Source organism: Papilio machaon, chromosome W, assembly GCF_912999745.1.
Source record: "Papilio machaon chromosome W, ilPapMach1.1, whole genome shotgun sequence".
NCBI lineage: Eukaryota > Metazoa > Arthropoda > Insecta > Lepidoptera > Papilionidae > Papilio > Papilio machaon.
In genome coordinates, this window is record NC_060015.1 from 8,703,769 (window position 1) to 8,724,616 (window position 20,848).

General features: G+C 39.3%; 2 protein-coding genes and 1 pseudogene across 2 annotated transcripts; 2 read left to right on the forward strand and 1 right to left on the reverse strand.

The window, feature by feature from the left end:
* Nucleotides 1–224: 224 nt before the first annotated feature.
* On the forward strand, nucleotides 225–9,241 carry LOC123723090 (condensin complex subunit 1-like). Its single transcript, XM_045685638.1, has 16 exons — nucleotides 225–253; nucleotides 410–583; nucleotides 1,048–1,209; nucleotides 1,766–1,903; nucleotides 2,497–2,862; nucleotides 3,241–3,570; nucleotides 4,163–4,363; nucleotides 4,765–5,307; nucleotides 5,712–5,894; nucleotides 6,687–6,895; nucleotides 7,086–7,256; nucleotides 7,429–7,701; nucleotides 7,887–8,151; nucleotides 8,307–8,480; nucleotides 8,698–8,869; nucleotides 9,165–9,241. Exons 1-16 carry the CDS (start codon nucleotides 251–253, stop codon nucleotides 9,239–9,241), a joined length of 3,441 nt encoding a protein of 1,146 aa, XP_045541594.1. The 5' UTR covers nucleotides 225–250.
* A 197-nt stretch (nucleotides 9,242–9,438) lies between these two features.
* Nucleotides 9,439–10,821, forward strand: LOC123723382 (ADP-ribose pyrophosphatase, mitochondrial-like). Its single transcript, XM_045685956.1, has 4 exons — nucleotides 9,439–9,620; nucleotides 9,724–9,949; nucleotides 10,049–10,197; nucleotides 10,535–10,821. Exons 1-4 carry the CDS (start codon nucleotides 9,449–9,451, stop codon nucleotides 10,810–10,812), a joined length of 825 nt encoding a protein of 274 aa, XP_045541912.1. The 5' UTR covers nucleotides 9,439–9,448; the 3' UTR covers nucleotides 10,813–10,821.
* Nucleotides 10,822–12,709: 1,888 nt separating this feature from the next.
* LOC106717932 lies at nucleotides 12,710–20,418 on the reverse strand (annotated as a pseudogene).
* Nucleotides 20,419–20,848: the final 430 nt, after the last annotated feature.

Genomic DNA, 20,848 nt, shown 5'->3' on the forward strand with positions numbered 1-20,848 from the left:
GTGCTAGGAGTGCTGGTAAAAAAGTACAACTATGGTACTGCCTGCCTTATTAAATTAGTTCAGGTATACAAATATAACAATTATTAAATAAAATAAATTTTATTTAAATATTTGAAGCATTTTGTTTTTTATTTAATTTATTTTAGATTCTAGAAATAGCGGAACATGCTGTATCACCTATTTGTGCTGGTGTTGTACAGTTGCACTTGAATTATTTTAAAATTTCGGACTTGGCACCTTTGGACCTCAAATGGTAAGTATTTTAAATCTTCAAGTATTTTTTTAACCCTAAAAGTAATGGAAAAAAAAACACAAGCAATTTGTTTCGGAGGGTATTTTAATTAGTGACATTGTCTAGGAATGATAAATAAAAAAATGTGAATTATTTTATTTTTCTTGTGTATTTTAGGTGCGTGAAATAGAAGTATCGTTAGCATCAACGGAAGAGGATGCAGGAGGTATGGGTACTGAGCAAGGCGCCGCCAGAAACTACGGCGCCTTCCTACTGGAGCTTACTAAAGAACTGCCCAAAGAAATGATTAAGGCCATTTCAACATTGCAGCCATATTTAGAAACTGATGAGGTACAAATTATTTTGAACTTCATTATTATTAAAAAAATAGCAAAAGCTGGAAAAACTTTATGATGAACTTAAACTGACATTGTATAACTTAATCGTAGATTTGAATTTGCCATTCGTCTATTAAACCATATCCTGCTGCTTTGACCTTATTTTAAAAGATTATTGTTGGATTTATGTAACTAGTTTTCCTTTCAAAGCTTGTATAAATATTATAGTCACACTTGTTTAGTCTAATTAAGGAATTCCCAAAGGGGTCGATATCGAACTTAAAGCATTGCTAATTCTCACTCTGTCTTCTTTCATTGACCTAAGTCAGAATGAATAATAACAATAATAATAATTGATCTTAAAAGTAGGTTAAAAGGTCATGGGGGTCTGTGGTAACAGTTCATTTTGGTAAAGGGGGTCACTTGTCCAAAATAGTTTGGGGATCCCTGGTCCAAATGTTTATATTGTGTTTGCAGAGTTACACGCTGCGTATAACAGTGTTGGGCATGATGTGTGAGGTGGTGAGTGTGGAGCTGCGCGGCGAGGGATTGGGGGAGGAGCAGCGCGTGCAGAGAGACGACTTCCTCGATGACCTCTACGACCACATGCACGACCTCTCCGCATACGTCCGTCATAAGGTAACTCATCAACAAAGCGAGGTAACACAGTAAAGAATAGCGTACGGCGGAGAAATAGAAGACAGCAAAAATATGATGAAAATAAAAAGGAAATTATAACGCTTTCTTTGCTCTTTCGGCGAATTTAGGTGGTCGTTATCCCACCTTATGATGTAAAAAAACTCTTGTACCTATTGTATTCTACTAATGAACATCAAGAAGATATGATGGTAAATAGTCAATGATATTGGCTTTTTCAGGATTATATATCCAGCTTCAGTAAACAAAATCGGGCAAAGCTACTGTTAATTTATATTTCGATTTTAAGTAGAACTTCTTCAATAGCTTGCTTTGCGTGTAATAAAGATTTTACAGTTTTAGATAATGACTTAAAATAACGTATCGGTTAAGTGCTAAATTAGTAGTCCCGCGCTGGCGAATAGGATGTCTTTATAATATCGATGAAGTTAGAAGTTAGTTTGTAAATACAGATGGCGTAGTACTTAATTTTTATTAACATCGATCTCCGTTACGTTGGAAAGAATGTTTTGATTTTTTTAGTTTATTATTGTTATAGGTACTTCAGTTCTGGTCGCGGTTACAAAGAGAGAACAATGTACCAGTGAGCAGACAGCACGCGGTGCTGGAGCGAGCCATCGGACGACTCAAAGATAAAGCTGCTTTAGTCAGGAAAGCGGCTATACAACTGCTTAAGGTAATTGAAAAAACTTGTGAAATACCACAACCACACAGAATACAGGCGTCAAGTGGAAGTAATCCCAAGTACAGTCTGATGAGTGTGATGCCGGAGGTCTAAATTTAGTCCCCTTCCCACCCTTTTCTTATAAGGAATGCATGGAAGGGGATGTAGATTTAATGGAGGAGATGCATGGAAGGGGATGTAGATTTAATGGAGGAGATGCATGAAAGGGGATGTAGATTTAATGGAGGAGATGCATGGAAGGGGATGTAGATTTAATGGAGGAGATGCATAGGAAGGTTATTCTCTTTTTGTGTGTCTCCTCCTTCGTGGATTGAGGGTAGGCAACGCATCTGCAATTGCGAATGTCTATGGGCAGCGGTCGCTTCGCAATTTCGGCGAATTCATGAGGCCGATTGCTCGTTTATCACCTTGTAATATAAAAAAATTACAAAAAGCTTTTATTTTAAAATTTGTGCTTTCATTATACGCGCCTAATGTTATAAAGAAATATCTTTTTTGATTTTGAAACAACTTTAGTCGTATTTATTTAAAAGATATTTTGTGATTTTTCTGATCATATTTTACAAATTGTGATATCGTTTTAGGTTTTCCTTGAATGCAATCCATTCTCTGCACAGTTGAAGTTAGATGTTTTAGAAGAACAATTAGCAAATGAGCAGAAAATATTAGATGATCTCCAAAAGAAACTCAATCCAGGGCCGGATCCGGAACTAATAAAGAAATGGGACAAAATCGAGAAAGATATCGTGGATACGATAAAAGAGAAAATGGATACACTTACGCAAGACGAGCCTGAACTGTCGCAGGCGACGGTTGAGAATTTATATGATGCAATACGTCGCAGTTTAAAAGAAAAGAATTATTTTAAAGCTTATTTAATAGTTAAACATACAGAAAGGCAGTATCCAGATGCTAAACTACTCAGATGTGATATGCCTAAAAGTGATCAGGTATGACTGAAAATGTTTTATTCTCATAAACAAGCTGTCGCCCGCGACTCCATCCGCGCGAAATTAACAAATAACGTAATAAGTAGCTTCCACACTATGTTCTACATCTGTGATAAATTTAAAAAAGATCCGTTGAGCCGTTCCCATGATCCCTTCAAACATCCATCCATCCGTCTAAACATTCGCATTTATAATATTAGTAATAAGTAAGATTTAGAACCGAGAAAATTTTATATCCACTAGAAATATGACTGCTTTTATTTTACATTTGCGAATTTTTCCTAAAAAAAAAAACTTTCCACCTGGAAAATATCTTCTGCTGTTAGAAGTAAAGACGAAAACAATACTATTACTAATATTAGCATAATTGATTTGTAGATTGATTACTTCGTCGCATTACTTCGTAACATTTACATAATCCCCGACCGTCGACAATCTATATCATCAACGCAGCAATGCGATAACGAGATAGCGTTATACAAACGTGTGGAAGAGAAGGAGAGCATCGTAGCCTTCCTGCAGGAGTCGGTACACTTCTGTAGGATGATATCGGAGGCTGTGCCTCTTGTGAATTCTTTATTAATGTCTAAACAAGCTGGAGATGTGAGTGAGGCCATCGACTTCTTCACGACAGCTCATCACTTCAACATAGAGTCTGCTAAAGTGGGTGTAGCTAACATGTTACTGCTTGTATGGTCACCAGATCAAGTAAGTATATAAGTTACCATCTAACACCTCTATATATATTATTTCTTATATTAATACCTACATCTTATTAGTATACTAGCTGTCGCCCGCGACTCCGTCATCGCGCAGTTAAAAAAAAATGGGGGGGTTATGAAAAATAGATGTTGGCCCATTCTCAGACCTACTGAATATGCTCACAAAATTTCATGAGAATCGGTCAAGCCGTTTCGGAGGAGTTCAAGTTCGAACCCCGTGACACGAGAATTTTATATAGTATTAGATTTACAATTTATGTACTATAGCTGTTGCCCGCAACTCTGTCCGTGCGGCATTAAAAAAGTATTTAATTTCAGACAATGTTCTATATCTGTGACAAATTTCATCAAGATCCGTTGAGCCATTCTGGAGATACCTTGATATATCCATCCATCCAAACATTCGCATTTATAATATTAGTAAGAAGTTATAACTGTTAATCCCGTGTTAATTGAAAATACAGAAGTCAATGTATGTTATGTACAATACAACAAGAATTTTATCAAAAATACATAAAAAAAAACAATTTGAACGTTTATTTTTAACCAGAAGGCATATTGATGTAAACTATTACCAGGACAAACGTGAATCAGTAGAGCGAGCGTACAGAGAGATGTATCTGGAATGTGACACTCGGGCGGAGCGCGCGCGCGCATTCACCATCGCTAAGAACCTTGTCACCTTGGTGACACACGTCGACCTCGGCAGTGCACTGGCTCTACAACATCTCATTGACAAGTGGGTCACTAAAGAAGACATCACTCCATCTATTATACAGGTATTATATATTGTAAATCCCCACTTCATCCCTTTACATACTTAAAATTGTGTTCCCCACAACCATTCGTACAATGTTCCGAGCCTTGAACATTTTTGGAAAGCATAATAATGTGCTTAATAAATTCAAACCCTAACATTCAATGTACAAACAGTTTTTAAGTTTTAGAGTCCGCAATAGCACTAGATACCACACTAATGACACCCTTGACCAATGCAATACCACAACCACATAGAAGATGTGAAGTAGAAATATTTCTCAGTTTTGTATGACTAATGTAATGACGAAGGCCAAATTTAATCCACTTTCCCTTCCTACCTTATATTTCAACGTAATTACTACAAAAAAAAACCTAAAGTTTACTATTTTATGTCAAATCATGACAAAATATATTCTTTTAGGTGTTTTGGGAAATGTTTTTAAAGAAAATCGATGGTACAACAGACGAGGACAGTTACGCGGCTCTCTCTTTACTGACTATGATCTCTAAAGCCAAGCCATCGGTTGCTCTTGCTAATCTAGAAGTCATACAAACACATGGACTTACCGGCGATTATAATACAAGAAATTTTTGCGTACAATTACTAACGTCACTATCTAAGAAGGAACAAAGATATCCAGTAGATCACTCCATTATGAAATCCGTATTTGATAGTTTAATGGAAGTATTCAATAAGTTTAAAAAGTTTACTTCGTTTGCGGCGAACTCTATTGATCTTATATACGCTATATGTGATACCCCGGATGTACTCTGTGAAAAACTATTGGTTGAGATGTATAAGAAAATTGAGAAAGTTCCAGTGAAAGATAAGGAGAGTGAGGAAGAAATTAACGTCCCAATGGAACTCTTGATTCGATTTGTGTTCACGCTGGGTCATATCGCGCTGCAACAACTCATATATCTTGATATCACCGTCTACAGCGAGCTTAGGAAACGCAATCAGGTAACAAGCGTATATTAATTTTTTTCTTGCTAACCATTAATCATAGTAATAAAAAAATAATCTTACATTTTTGTAACATACAGACGGGGAATTTAATTCCCTACCCATTATTCAGTAATTTCTGTCAGTGTGAAAAATTTCCCCTAAGGGTTTTGTGTATAGACACACAAGCATATCTGACCTGATCCCGTGGACAAAAGTCAAACTTAATTATGACAGGTATCTAGCGCCCTTCTGTCAACGTCTAATTTTCTTTTTTTTACGCATTTTCTAAGCCCTTGTGATTTTGACATTTTTTCTGATAGAAGTCATCGCAACCGGTTAAGATAAGCTTGTCGTACTATAAATATCAATGAACGACTCAGTTTGTTGTACGATATTCGGTATACTTCACGATTGTCTAGGTGCGAGAAGAGAGGAAGGCGGAGGAGAAACGTAAGAAGAAAGCGGGAGTGGGGTCCGCGACTCCCGCACGTCGCGGCCGCTGCGATGACCTGCGCCGGCAGACACTCATGAACGCCAGCAACGCCAGCGCCTCCTCGCGCGGTCAGCGCTCCGCTAGTGTACTCTCTAATAAGGCATCAACGGTAATATATAACTTTTTTTTAAGTCAAATTGATTCATATGAGTAGAGGAAGACCTAAGACAGAATGGATGGATTATGTTATATGTGTAAGAAGGGAGTGAATTCCAATTTGATGGATGATACTCGTAAATTAGAATAATACATGCTTTGCCTCGATTGCGAAAATTCAGGAAGGAGATGTTGCGTTACTTTCTTTTGATTTAATCCTCTTATTCCTTCGCTACATAAGCGAGAGATTATATAATAATTTGATATATTATTGTGCCGTTATTGTATTGTTCAGCCGCGTTGTGGAATACTCTGTCCTCGGCGGTATTTCCAAACAGTTACGTCTTAGGGACCTTCAAGAAAAGAGCGTAACAGCAACGCATCTGCGATTCCTCGGGCGTTGCGGATGTCAATGAGCGTCGGATCAAATAACTTTCGGTCCGTTGCTCGTTTGCCCCCTTCTTCTATAAATTTCTAAAAAAAATTGGCCAATTCTCAGACCTACTGAATATGCTCACAAAATTTCATGAGAATCGGTCAAGGCGTTTCGGAGGAGTACGGGAACTAAAACTGTGACACGAGAATTTTATATATTAGATTTTATATTCCTTGTTGTAGGTCAGTGATTCGCAAAGTAAAGCATTGCTAATTTTCACTCTGTCTTCTTCTATTGACCTAAATCAGAATTAAAAATAATAATATTTGATCTTAAAAGTAGGTAATTTGGCCATAGGGGTCTGTGGTAACTGTTCATTTTAGAAAAGAGGGTCACTTGTCCAAAATAGTTTGGGGATCCATGTTGTAGGTGAACACAACGATGACGGAGGAGGAGGCGGGGTTGGAGGGTGCGGTGGCGGATGACGCGGATGCGGAGTACGTACGCGCGGTGTGCGAGCGCGACGTGGTGGCAGGTGGCGCCGCGCTGGCTCGCTACACGCCGCTACTGCGCTGGCTGCTCACCAACACCCGGGCTTCGCCCCGCGCCCAGGCCGCCGCCGCACTCACATACACCAGGTACACATCTCTATTACGGAGGATTTTAAAACATTACCCTCTTGATCATTAAATATTGTGGTTTCCCTTTAAACTATATCATTAGAAAGATTTCCGTTTCGTACGTTCTCAGTATACAATGTACTATTAGTACAGCAAATTGGTAATATTGGATATTTTAATAAACTTTGACATCTCCAATTATATACAGATTTATGCTGGTGTCGAGCAGTGTGTGTGAAGAAGGCCTGCAACTTATCGTCACAGTTCTAAAGAAATCTAAGAACGTATCGCTCAGAACAAACCTGACTATAGCCTTCGCAGATCTCACTCTACGTTTCCCAAATCTCACGCAACCTTGGACGCATCATATTTACGATATGTAAGTAATCAATTTAGGAAATTATAACTAATGAAAGAAGTAAGAAAATACTCTGATGTAGAAGTGAATATAAATCAAAAAACGCAAGTTCTAATGAAGGTTGCTAGTTCTTTCTTTTTGTCTCTGTCTCGGTCTCTCATTTTCCTTATTCCTGTAATTGTAAATATTTCAGCTTGAGTGATGAAGAACTCGAGGTGCGTCAATGCGCTGTCAAGATGCTGTCATTTTTAGTACTACACGAGATGGTGCGTGTCAAAGGTCAGATAGCAGACATGGCGCTGTGCTGCGCTGACAAGGACTCGCGCGTCACCGCCATGACACGCTTGTTCTTCAAGCAACTGTCACAGAAAGGCAATGCACTCTATAATGTTATGCCAGACATTATATCAAGACTCAGTGATCCAGAATTGAATGTGCCTGAAGAACAGTACAGATATATCATGAAGTACGTAATTATCTAAAGTATTAATGTAAAAAAAAGAAACTTAAAAACTACTGCATCAATTCAATTAATTCTTTCGACGCTAGGAAATTGGTATCGCCGAGTTACTGTGATTGTTTTTTTTATATATCTACCTATCTATGAAGGTAACTAAAAGTAAAGAATTAATAAAAATTATTAATTTTCAGATATATAACATCACTTATACAAAAAGACAGACAAATGGAGGCTCTCATAGAAAAGTTATGTCAGCGGTTCAAATTATCAACAGAAGAAAGGCAATGGCGAGATTTGGCGTACTGTTTGTCACTGTTCACATACAACGAGCGCTCGCTCAGGAAGTTGATAGAGAACATGGACTGCTACAAGGACAAACTGCACTGCCCCGGTGTCATGGAGTCCTTCACTGCACTCATGAACCACACCTCCAAAATGGCCAAGAATGAAATAAAGGTTTCTTCATACATATCTTTCCGTAGTTTTGCACAAAAACAAACTCAGTTTTTAGATAGAAAATTCCCTTTTTATAAAACAAAATTTTTATGTCATTTTCACATGACTTTCAGCAGACTTAAATAAAATTAATTACATAATAAATGTTACAACAGGCATTAGTAACAGAGCTAGGCGACAAGATAGAAGAATGTTTTGCTGTGCGGGACGCAGAGGAGGGCGACAGAGACGGCAGTGATGGCGCCGACAAGCATGCAGCACCTAAACCTACACCCAGGAAGGCGCCCCGCCGCGGCAGGAGACGGTCTACCTCCAGCTCTGTTGAGGAGGTACATTCAAAGAATTAATTTAGCTTCTCACGTCATAGTTGAATATGGTACAGAAAAAGAAAAAAGTAAAATATCTATATAAGAGCTATATTTTAGCTTATATCTTGTTATGAAAAGTTTTCGAAATTATTGCGAGCGAGCGTCAAATGACATTTCTCCAGAAATGTCAGATTACGGTAATAATAAATTAATGTTTGTATTTGTCATATATTTATAGAATGAGCCACCGAACAAACCACCGCAAACACCACAGTCAGTAAGGAAATCACGAAGGAAACCTGCCACGAAAAACAAAACTCGAGCAGCTGATTCAGAAGACTCAGGTATGTGTTTTATTACAGTTATAAGTGTTTATAATTCCAAAATAGTGATGAAGAAATATCTAAAATGCAATTTTAATTCTATTTGCCAGCTCATTTTACAAAGAAACTATTTTTATTTTTGCAGACGATGACGATGACGACGTTTTCAAAAAACCGACGACACGAAAGGGGACGCGGAGGCGAAATTAGGATTCGCAAACATAATTTTTAAGAATAATTTAATTGTGCGTTTATTTTCTGAGAGAAAGACATATAAATAAAATGTTTGACGTTCACCTTTGTCTTATTATTTTTAAATTACAATAAAAGGACACAGCGCTGGAAAAATTAATTTTTAGAGCATTAAGAATTTTTATTTAAGTACTGTACGGATCACCTCACAACGTACGCGGCCTGGTAAAAATTTTCATTGAAAACACTACTACTACACATGTTTAGGCTAAAAGACACCGATATCCAATGCTTTAATGAATTATAAAAAAAATGTTTAGATGTCATTATTTGACATTGACATTTCAATGTTTATGTTTAAAGTTGAAAAAAAAAAACTTTAAAGTTATCATAATCTTGTAATTTCTGTAACTAAATGCTTTTCTGTACTTAACCTACTTTGTTTTGATAATTACAGTGAACACTAATTCAGTTATGATTTTACAACATGTAAAAGCTCGCTGCGGTATTTACCCTAGATCTACAATACAGAGATTTGCAGTTCCTGATGATAAAGTGCCCTGGACCGTTGAATATAAAGAATACAATCCTCCAAATTACACATCACCATCAATTCATGGCAAACCATGGGCAGATCCCGATATTGGTACCTATTACACTGTTATGAAAATAAGATTGAGCAGAATAGTTTGTACTTAAATGATATTTAAATAAAATATGATATTCATATTTTTATTATATTCATACAGATGAGCCTAACTTCAAGCCAACATGGAACAGTATAGATGGAAATGTGAATAGAAAAAGTCACATGAGCAACTACACTATAGCTAACGGTTACCCAATGAATCCTGTTGGTAGAACTGGAATATGTGGTAGAGGAGTACTTGGACGATGGGGTCCAAATCATGCAGCAGATCCTGTTGTTACACGCTGGAAAAAACAAGCTGAAAGTGACATGAAAATTACTGAAACGTAAGTTTTCTTTCTAACCAATTTGTTTATAATAATGTTTATGTTCATTAAATACAAGTATTTAATGATAATAATTTCATGAATTGATGATAATTTCAGACCAATTCTACAATTCATAGCAATAAAACGTGGTGATACTGGAGAATGGGCCCTGCCTGGTGGTATGGTTGATCCTGGAGAAAAAGTAGCAGTGACTGCTGTCAGAGAGTTTCAAGAGGAAGCTATGAATTCTTTAGCGGCTACTGAAGGTTTATACATGTTTATTCTTTCCTTTTACATAACAATCAAATTATTGTACATATATAGAGTTCATCATCTCACTGTCCTTATCCCACGCACATAGGTTCAGCGCAACAGGTTTTCATCCTCCATATCAATCCATCTTCTGTTATCTCAATTGTCACTTGACTCTTCTTGATCAAATCACCATTTACTAAATCCATCCGGCCCCAATCCGCCTTCTACCGGTGTAACACTCCACACTCATAATTAAAGTACTCCTTGTTTGTACATATATAGAGCACTTATCCTGAATTTATTCCTATTGTGTACAAAATACAAGTGTACCCTTTTCCTTTGCAGAAGATAAATCGGAATGGAAACAAAAATTTAAAAACTTCTTTAACGGTGGAGTGGAAGTGTACAGTGGATATGTTGATGATCCCAGAAACACTGATAATGCTTGGATGGAAACAGTTGCATACAACTTTCATGATCATGATGGCACTACTGTTGGTGCTCTCAAACTGAATGCTGGTGATGATGCAGTAGGAGTTCGTTGGGTTGATATTACTCCAAACATTAAATTATATGCAAGTCACAAAGATATTGTATCAGAAGTGTATAAAAGATTACTTGAATAAAATATTTTTATGCTTATCGACGCTGGAAAGCATAAACGCTGTAACCCTGTAAGGGTTGCTATATGGGTTACAGCGTTTATGCTTTCCAGCGTCGTTATGATAAAGTTACGAGAAAATTAAGTGGTAGTTTTCTCAGTCTTAAACCCGAGGCTTTAGTTGAGGTAACGGATGTTGTATAAAGGAAGATCTGAAGTAATAGTAAAGACTTATTTTATTTATTTAGTTTTATTTTACCAATTAAGTAAATACAAACTTACAACTACCTCCTAGTTGCATTAAACAAAATACATAACAAATAACAGCTAGATTGGAACTCCACCTCTAATGCTAGAAATATTGTAACACAAATAATTTTTTGATGCACTGTATGACTGATATAGGGTCTAGCAAATACGTGAAGAAAATATCCAATTTTTTACACACCCATTTTTTGCCTTTATTTACTACCCAACTTATTTCTATGTTAGTCATCGTAACATACACACTTTATTTCTGAGATCCACTAATGTTGGTCCCTATTTATTTAACCTATAAAAAAAGAAGAGATTTTGTAGTGTGTGTGTCAGAAAGAAGTAATTTCGAATTTTAATTGCACAAAATAATTTTAATTTGATTGTGTTCAAAATTTTTAATGCCAATAATTATTCTTAAAGGTTGATGTTAACTTTAATGAAAGCCCTATTACTTACAGCTAATGTTAGGGAGGTACCTAATAAAATGACTAGTTACTAAAATTTAAACTACATTATGAAGATTCATCTTATGTTTTGTAGTAAAACTTACATCTACATAAGAAATAATATAATATCCTTAGAAATACATAAAATATTAATTTAACTAACAATTAAATCTACTTCGCTCTGATAACATGCTACAATTATGCGATGATTTTGTAATTATTTTTTCAGGTTACATTAAAAATTAAAAATATGAAATGCCACATCAGACTAAATCAATACTTTTATCTATGTAAATATTATGACTAAATAGAAAATAAAAGGTCTTTTTACCTTTTTCGCAAACTAGGAACAATTTAAGCAATAATAATAAAAGTAATGGAAACCTGTAGTCCTAGTTAATGACTAAGATTTCATCGTGATTTTGTTTAGATAAATGTACCATGCTGATTTGAAAGGGGCACTGGCGCGCCCTCACTATTTATATTTGCTAATAAAAATTACGGAACACAACACTGTTTTACAGATTCAGTGTAATTGTATTAATGTTTTCATAGCACCAACTTTTACTGTGACTTTTATGCTCACAAAGTGCACAGTATGATGTCAAAATTAAAAAGTACACATTTGACAAGTAGCAAAAATATAAATAATCAAAGTTACGAACGTAAGTTTCGAGTTATTGGTTTAAAAAAGTATTTAAGCCACTATAATTTGCTAATTTAAATATTTTTTTTCATTCGTCAAAAAGTAAATTATGATTGATAAAAAATAAAAAGTGATTAATATACGATATATTATATCCTATGTACTAGTCCGTCGTGTTGATACACTCGTGTCCTTATATGTAAGGAATGGGTGTTGATTTAACAAACCAGTTGAATCGTTGACCTCCTTCAACATATCAACCGTTGACCCTTTTTGATTTAACTAATTTAATTCAAACTATAGTTTACGCATGAGCTAAGTCATAATATTTTCACCACCACAAGTTGGGTCTTCACTATTTTACAGTTAAAAACCAACTAGTTGCTAAACAAGTTGAAGAAAAAAAATTAACCTTGATAAATGATTAAAAAAAAATCAACGATCAATTTCTATCTGTGCTCAAGCGAGCATGTTGTTGTTTTCTGCTAGCGACTGGTATGCCTGATAGCAGTTCACGTCGTTCATCAGTCGTTGTATGTTCTGTGTGAATACTATGATTGGTTTAGGTCAAGTAGTAAATACTACCAGCATGGTGGAAGGTGAGTGATGATAAAAGGTGCAAGGTTAAAAGGTAAAAGTGGGTTCGTACTAGGATAAAAAGTATCATCAACAACATACATGCCCGTAACCCAGAGGGGTAGGCAGAGACCACGGACCTCTATTAAGCGCTGTCTTGACATACTTCTCTTAAAAAAAAAAGTACAAAATGTATCAAAGTAGTAGTTGCTCGACTGTACTAATGTTCATTCTGGTCTGGTGTCAGTGTCAGCGAGGTGTACAAAGCAATACATACAGTATCTGAGGGGAAGTTGTTGAGTAGGGCGGCATGGTGGGGCGCAAGTCCGGGCAGCGAGCGCGGGAAGGCGGGCAGAAAGGCGTGGCGGAAGGCGGCAAAGTCGACACCGCCTCCTCCCGCACCAGGGCCCGCGCCCACGCCCGGTAACAACACCGACAAGAACTCGCCCAGGAACTCCGACCGGAATATCACCTGCTAACATGCAGTAGTGCATATTTATGAGTATTGTGCACTAATTAACAGTGGTAGATCCCGCAACAACAATATTTGTTGGGTGCACGAATGTGCCGGGTCGATCGGTGAAATACCACGATCACACAGAACGCAGGCGTCAAGTGAAAGCAATTCCGCGTAGTCTGATGAGTGTGGTGCCGGAGGCTTAATTTTAGTCCTCTTTCCTTTCCCATCCTTTTCTTATTAGGAAAGGATGGGAAGGGGAAGTGGATATGGCGGAAGAGGAGACGCATAGGAAGGAGAAATATCCTCTTTCTGTGCGTCCCCTTCTCCGTTGATTAAAGGTAGGCAACACATCTGCATTTGCGGATGTCTATGGGCAACTGTCGTCTCGCTATTTCGGCGTATCCAGGTGGCCGTTTGCTCGTTTGCCACCTTTTGATATTAAAAAAAAATGGTATAAAAAGTAAAGTTTATGCAAATCATAATTCTGTAACACAAACCTCTTACCAAACAAATCTGTAGACAGTTGGAAACGTTATATTTTAAACTAGCTTTTACCCGCGACTCCGTCCGCGCGGAATAAAAAAAAATAGAAAACGGGGTAAAAATTATCCTATGTCCATTTCCTGGTTCTAAGCTACCTGCCCACCAATTTTCAGTCAAATCGATTCAGCCGTTCTTGAGTTATAAATAGTGTAACTAACATAACTTTCTTTTATATATATAAGATGTGAGCATTACTAGCCTTGTGATATAGTTTCCATTTAGTATTGAGCAGGTCTAGTGCGGTGAGTGCGGTGCGCAGTAGATCTATGTCGTCAGAGAGCAGTGCGCGGCCGAGCGCCGCCAGCGCGCCGCGCAGCTCACTCGTGCGCCGCGCGCCCTCTTCCTCTTCACACTTGTGCGGGAAGAAGTAACGCCATCTGTACAGCAACACGCTGCAACAAACGAACATTTTTTACTAATGATATCCGACTCGAAGGACCGAATTAATACTGTGAGATTTGTTTGATAATCGTAGAACTTATAGTTATTATGAGTAGTGTACCTGGCGAGTAGACGGTGGGCTGCACGCGCGAGTCCTGGTGCGTGTGGCTGCGCGCGCGGCAGCACGTGGTGGTGCAGCAGCTCGAGCACGGCGCGCACGCGCACTCCACCCCCACCTGCCTCCACACCCAGACGTACGCACTCTACGAGACGCTCCAGGCTCGCCTCGCTCTCTCCTCTGAAAGTATACAATACACGATAATCAATTTAAAAATATTATATTACTTCCTTTACATTGATATTTGAATGATGCGAAGTTGCCGAGCTGCTGCAGCAGGGCGGTGAAGAGCGCGAGGAAGAAGTCCGTGATCTCGGTCTCGGCGGCCGCATAAGCCGGCTCGCACAACATACGCAGCGCAGTCTCCGCCGCGCCCTGGATACCTTCCGCTAGGATCTGCCAAGACAGCATTCCACAAAAAAAATTCAAAATGGTATCTCGGATATTCTTTCGCTTATCGTGTTCCATTTTCATTTAATATATGTTTATATTGATAAACAGAAGCCTCTTCTGCTCATTTTCTAATATCTCCTATTTTGAGTTTTAAATTGGACAATATTTCAAATTGGTTTACTAAATGTATGGATTAAATAATAGTTATCCATGTATACCTTCTTGGGTTGTGTGGGGGCGGCAGCGAAGGCGTGTAGGAGGTCAGTGAGGGGAGGCAGTGCGGCGGCGGGGCCGGCGTGCGGCAACGCCCCCGCCCACGCGGCCAGCAGCGCACGCGCAGCCTCTCCCCCCGCACCCGCCCCCGCCCACGCGGCCAGCAGCGCACGCGCAGCCTCTCCCCCCGCACCCGCCCCCGCCCACGCGGCCAGCAGCGCACGCGCAGCCTCTCCCCCCGCACCCGCCCCCGCCCACGCGGCCAGCAGCGCACGCGCAGCCTCTCCCCCCGCACCCGCCCCCGCCCACGCGGCCAGCAGCGCACGCGCAGCCTCTCCCCCCGCACCCGCCCCCGCCCACGCGGCCAGCAGCGCACGCGCAGCCTCTCCCCCCGCACCCGCCCCCGCCCACGCGGCCAGCAGCGCACGCGCAGCCTCTCCCCCCGCACCCGCCCCCGCCCACGCGGCCAGCAGCGCACGCGCAGCCTCTCCCCCCGCACCCGCCCCCGCCCACGCGGCCAGCAGCGCACGCGCAGCCTCTCCCCCCGCACCCGCACCCGCCCACGCGGCCAGCAGCGCACGCGCAGCCTCTCCCCCCGCACCCGCACCCGCCCACGCGGCCAGCAGCGCACGCGCAGCCTCTCCCCCCGCACCCGCACCCGCCCACGCGGCCAGCAGCGCACGCGCAGCCTCTCCCCCCGCACCCGCCCCCGCCCACGCGGCCAGCAGCGCACGCGCAGCCTCTCCCCCCGCACCCGCACCCGCCCACGCGGCCAGCAGCGCACGCGCAGCCTCTCCCCCCGCACCCGCACCCGCCCACGCGGCCAGCAGCGCACGCGCAGCCTCTCCCCCCGCACCCGCACCCGCCCACGCGGCCAGCAGCGCACGCGCAGCCTCTCCCCCCGCACCCGCACCCGCCCACGCGGCCAGCAGCGCACGCGCAGCCTCTCCCCCCGCACCCGCACCCGCGCCCCCACCACCCGCACACCCGCCCGCGCCCCGAGACAGAGACAGCGACAGCAGCGCCTCGCGCACCACGCCCGCTGTCTGAAAATATACACATATTATAGATATTGTTCACTTCAACCCATTCTTAAGCTAGATTAATATTGAAATTTACTAAAAACTACTGTATTCTACCTATTAACAGTTCCAAATGAGCTCTAACTTCGCCTGGGATGAATTCGAACCCACGATTCACATGATGGAATGGATATTGCGAGACAAAGTAGGACGTTGAAGACAAAATAAATTACCTTCGGTTCCAAATAATGTAGTGAGCGTTGCGCGTGGTTATATAAGTCGCCCACCAGAAGTATGGGATCATTTGAGAACTTTACATTCTTAGAGAGACTCAGCAACAGATGTGCGGCAGCGTGACAAAGCAGGGGAGGCTCCTCTAAATGGTTTGTTTTTATAAAAAAGTAGTACGATTTTTTTGTTTCTTAATGGCATTGATTTTAAACTATGAAATATAAAAACTTACAGCCATTTCATGTGGTATTAAAAACGGCACTGCGGAGTTGAAAAAACCTTCCATTGTTTGTATCGGAACATTGCATTCTGTGGCATAGCAACACCACGCGCCCATACACGCAAACATTTCTGCATGACTGAAATATACACAATAAGTTTATCTAACTCTGTCTCAATATAACACTAAAAGTCATTAATTCTTCATTCAGAGTTAAAAAAAAACCGAACGCCTAACTAATTCAGCTATAATAATTTTGGAGATTCTGGAGGTAAATAAAAAGTTTGCTTTAGATGCAAAATATGAAGAAATTTACGTACACTTGTACGAATGCGTGCGCATGCGCGTGCGTGTGCGAATGCGCGCGGTGAGGACGCGTCAGTGCGGCGCCGGCCAGCGCGGCCGCCGCACGCTCCAGCAGCGCCGCGCCCGCAGTCGCGCCACGCCCGCCCTCCGCCTCTGTAACACACAACCTAATAAATCAATATATTTCACTATCGAACATATTGGATACCATGTAAGAATGAGTACCGCTAGCACTCATAAAGTAGACCTAATTAAACTCATTATATGTAAAAGAATATTCGACTGAATAATTGCCATCTGAGTCTTGATTTAGAGAAAATCGATGACTTTTCTTCTACTGTACATAAGTTTTTTTACAAAATCTCAAACGGTTTGTTTAAAAAATGCAAGGACAGTGTTGTCTCACCAGCGAGTAACGCGGGAGCTAGTCGACCCAGTAGTCGTGTGAGCGTGGCGAGGTCTAACAGAGCGGCCAGTAGGCGCTCGGGCTCCGCACCCGCCGCCGCAGCTCCCACCGTGCACCCCGCACCCCCCACGCCGCCCCGTCCAGCTGCGCGCGCGTACACACCCGCCAGGCACTGCCACCGCTCCAACTTCACATAGAAACACATGATAACACTCTAATATCCGATTGCAAAGTGCCATTTGTACGGAATTCTGAGATCATTACATGACAGTAACTTGGCACTATAAAAATTGCACACAAGCGACGTTTATGTTACCAAGATCGAGTTGGTAAGAGTAAAAAAATTAGCTCATATCACTCTGTTCTACTTTTTAGACATACTTAAGTAAAAAACATTTTACTTATACTAGTTATAATTGTCAAAAAACATATAATCAAGACAAAAATTATACTTACTACGGAGGTGAAGACCTCTAAAGGTGCTAAATCTGCGACTCTAGCGATGCACTCGATGCAGTGCTTTAGGAATGTTTGCCATTCTGTCTCACCCTGGAAAATGCGAAATATGTAAATAACAGCCAAATTAAAATGTTAAAAATAATAATAAAATTAAGAAATAAACTCACATCATCATCACAGATGTCATTATCGAGATGTTGTAGTTGCGCCTTGTTGTGCTGGAATTGTATTTTGTTGAGAACACCGTTCACAAGCGCCTGCAGAGCTTCCCAATATCTATCAAATATAATAATTGAGTTTAAATATTCCGAGGAAAAATAACACAAATACAAGGAGGTTAAAGGAATCTATAACCACAAATTAAACGCCTACTTACTTGGCAGTGTCCTCAGGTTTTAGAATGTCAATAAATTGTATCCATATATCTAAGCAGTTAACAAAAATAGTACATGTGGGAACCTGAAAGTGAGAAAAATTATATTTATTTGCTAAAACTTTATTTAAACATTGAAAAAAAAAAATAGTATGTAAAATAATTAGTACCTGGAATGTATACTGGAATAAATAAGACAGAAATTCAATAGCATCAAACTCGGGCTCAGCCTCCAGCCTCTTAAAGTGCAAAGAGACAAACAGCTTCAGGAATTCTGCTAATTTGTTTAAATAGCTGAAAGATAAATAAACAATAATTCAGTGCAACATAAATAAAAATTAAAATTTTTTACAAACGTAAATTTAACTGAACTCTTGAAAATTTAACCACACCTAAATAAAAAATACTTAAAATAGTAAAAATAACAACTGTTTGAAATTTTAAGAAACTAAAGAGATTTGAGAATTGAATTGGTTAATGTCACTAAGTATCAACATCAAAAAATAATCTTAAATTCATTAAGAAACAGCTTAACTCACGTGTGATCGTCCGGCGACGGCACCGACTAGTTTCGGACCCATTGGGGGTCCATCTTCAGGGCGAGTGTTTATTCTAAGGACTTCGCGGTCGCGTCGCGTCTCGCAGTGCGAAACTTAACATGATTAGTGTGTACATACTCATGATGTGCTTGGTAGAGTGAGTGATGGGAGGCGTGTGTGAGATGTCGCAGTAGGCGCAGCGAGCAATGGTGCAGACGCAGCGCAGTTGCCGCAGAGGAGGGCGGCGCGTATCGCCGGTACAATAGCTCGCACACCCCACCCAGACCAGCCAGCGCTGCCTCTCCACTCTAACATACACAATACAATCAGCTACATATATATCTAATACACATACAAAGCTTCAGAAACTTGTATACATCTTCCGTTTCAAATATATGTATGCACATATCTGTGTTCCTATGCTTCTGACTATGAATACATACCTATTTTTGAAACAAAGGCCTGCACAAGTTTCTAATGTTGTATATCTATACATATTTATGTAGCTGACTGTACATGTTACATACAAGCTCATATCCTGAGTTTCCCTATCTAAACATCTCTACAAAAATATAATGGCATCCCACTTGTTTCCTTAGAAAAATAGATATATACAATTGAATTAATATTTTGGCAATAAAAAAATTAGGTTGGTTTTTGTAAATGCATAAAAAGATATTGGCAAGACTAATAACATTTGCACTTTTAAATTTTTTAATTGCTCATCAAATAACGTAGAAAGTAGAATGATATATAATCATTATATTAGGATGAAGGATAATTGAAAAACTGTATTTTAAAAATCTAGCACATACCTGTGTCTGTGTTGCTATACTGCCCCAGTAAAACACTGTTGTAACCAGAGATGCTGGTACATGCGAAGACAGCGGCAGCCATGAGAAATGTTGTAATGTTGTTAAACATTTCACAACTATTTCCATATTTAGAGCTCTGTAAATAATAATTAGTCTTAGACATGATTTTATATTTTTATTTTAACAATTCTCAAATATTAAATAAAAAAATTAGTTGCATTACCAATCATTACTTTAATTATTGAAAACAAACAACTTGTCAGAACACAAATACTTGTCAGAAGCACATACATCATGTGCATTAGCCAATAAATCGGGCAACGCAGATGTTTGTGGAAAACCACTTGTGGGTGATGGTGGAGGATTTGACTGGCCTTCCTTTTGCGCGTTCTTTTCCAGTATATCTAAAAATACATATTGTATGTCTAATAAAAACGACTCTAACATAAATGTGAAAAATGACATAAGATTTACCGCTAAGAGCTGACAGCATTTGCGGCATTCCTTTTAGCATTAGTCGCTCTAATTGCGTACGGCGGGGTATACCACTGATAAGCTTGTTCTTATAATACATGGTACATCCTTAATTAAGCAGAAAAAATTAAGCAGCATATTATGGTGTAAGATAATAGAGGGCAAAATTTGAGAGTACCAAAACTGCTTAACTATGTCACCCAGAAAAGTTTAACATAATTTTTTTTTTATATGCGAATTCTATATTTGCAATGCTTATGGAGCATAAATTCCAGCAATTTACTTAATACATACTTCAACAATATTGGTAAAAAAGTCAGGATATTCATGGGGCCAATCATATCGAGCAATTGCAATCATCAGAGAAGCTAGTTTGTTCCTGATGAAGTACAGCATCACTTCATGCTTAGCCATAAGTTCATTCCATAGTGTTAATCTAATTTCTGTTCTTTCATTTTCGGACAGACTAATCCATAGTTTGTTTATAATATTCTGAAATCAATCAATAAGTATATTTTTATGTCTAGATAGTACAAAAAAATTGTTCATTAACTGTGTAATACCAAAGAAAAAATAAATAAATTAATAATCAACAATAGGAAATAAGAATTCTTATATTTTTGGCACACATCAAAAATATGAATAGAATGAAATAGACTAGTGACCTATATAACAGGTTGTTTACATTTTCTTACCTCCAAAGTAGTTAAAATAAACATTTGTACATATTGGTTCTGAGACTTCTGGAGAAATAATAAGCAATGTTTCCAAGAACCCCTTCCATTGGAAAAATTTTCAAGCATGCTCTCTATTTCTCTTTTCCGAAAATTATTTGTAGATGGTGCAAAAAACTCACACATCAACATCTCTAATGAGGCTAATGCCTCATCAACCCCGAAATTATCCTGTAAAAAATATATTGAAGAATTAGGAACCACGTATTTTTCAATTACAATAAAAATTAAACTATAAATTATTACTTATAAACTACTTTCTTACCATGATATTTTGTATCTGTTTAAATTATAAATTACATAGTTATACAGACAGGCATTATTCCTTGTTGTAGAAAGTAATTTTTACAATTACTATCTCCTTTTAGCATATATTTCTCAAATTAATAAATGCGATTGAAAAATCAAATGCAAACCGAAGTAACCTGACAGAATTTTAACATTTTTT

Coding starts and splice junctions, on each gene's coding strand:
- LOC123723090 (XM_045685638.1), top strand. Junction 7,257..7,428: donor ACGCATCATATTTACGATAT/GTAAGTAATCAA, acceptor TAAATATTTCAG/CTTGAGTGATGAAGAACTCG. Junction 8,870..9,164: donor GATGAAGAAATATCTAAAAT/GCAATTTTAATT, acceptor TTTTTATTTAAG/TACTGTACGGATCACCTCAC.
- LOC123723382 (XM_045685956.1), top strand. CDS start 9,449: ATGATTTTACAACATGTAAAAGCTCGCTGCGGTATTTACCCTAGATCT. Junction 9,621..9,723: donor ATGGGCAGATCCCGATATTG/GTACCTATTACA, acceptor ATATTCATACAG/ATGAGCCTAACTTCAAGCCA. Junction 9,950..10,048: donor GACATGAAAATTACTGAAAC/GTAAGTTTTCTT, acceptor TGATAATTTCAG/ACCAATTCTACAATTCATAG.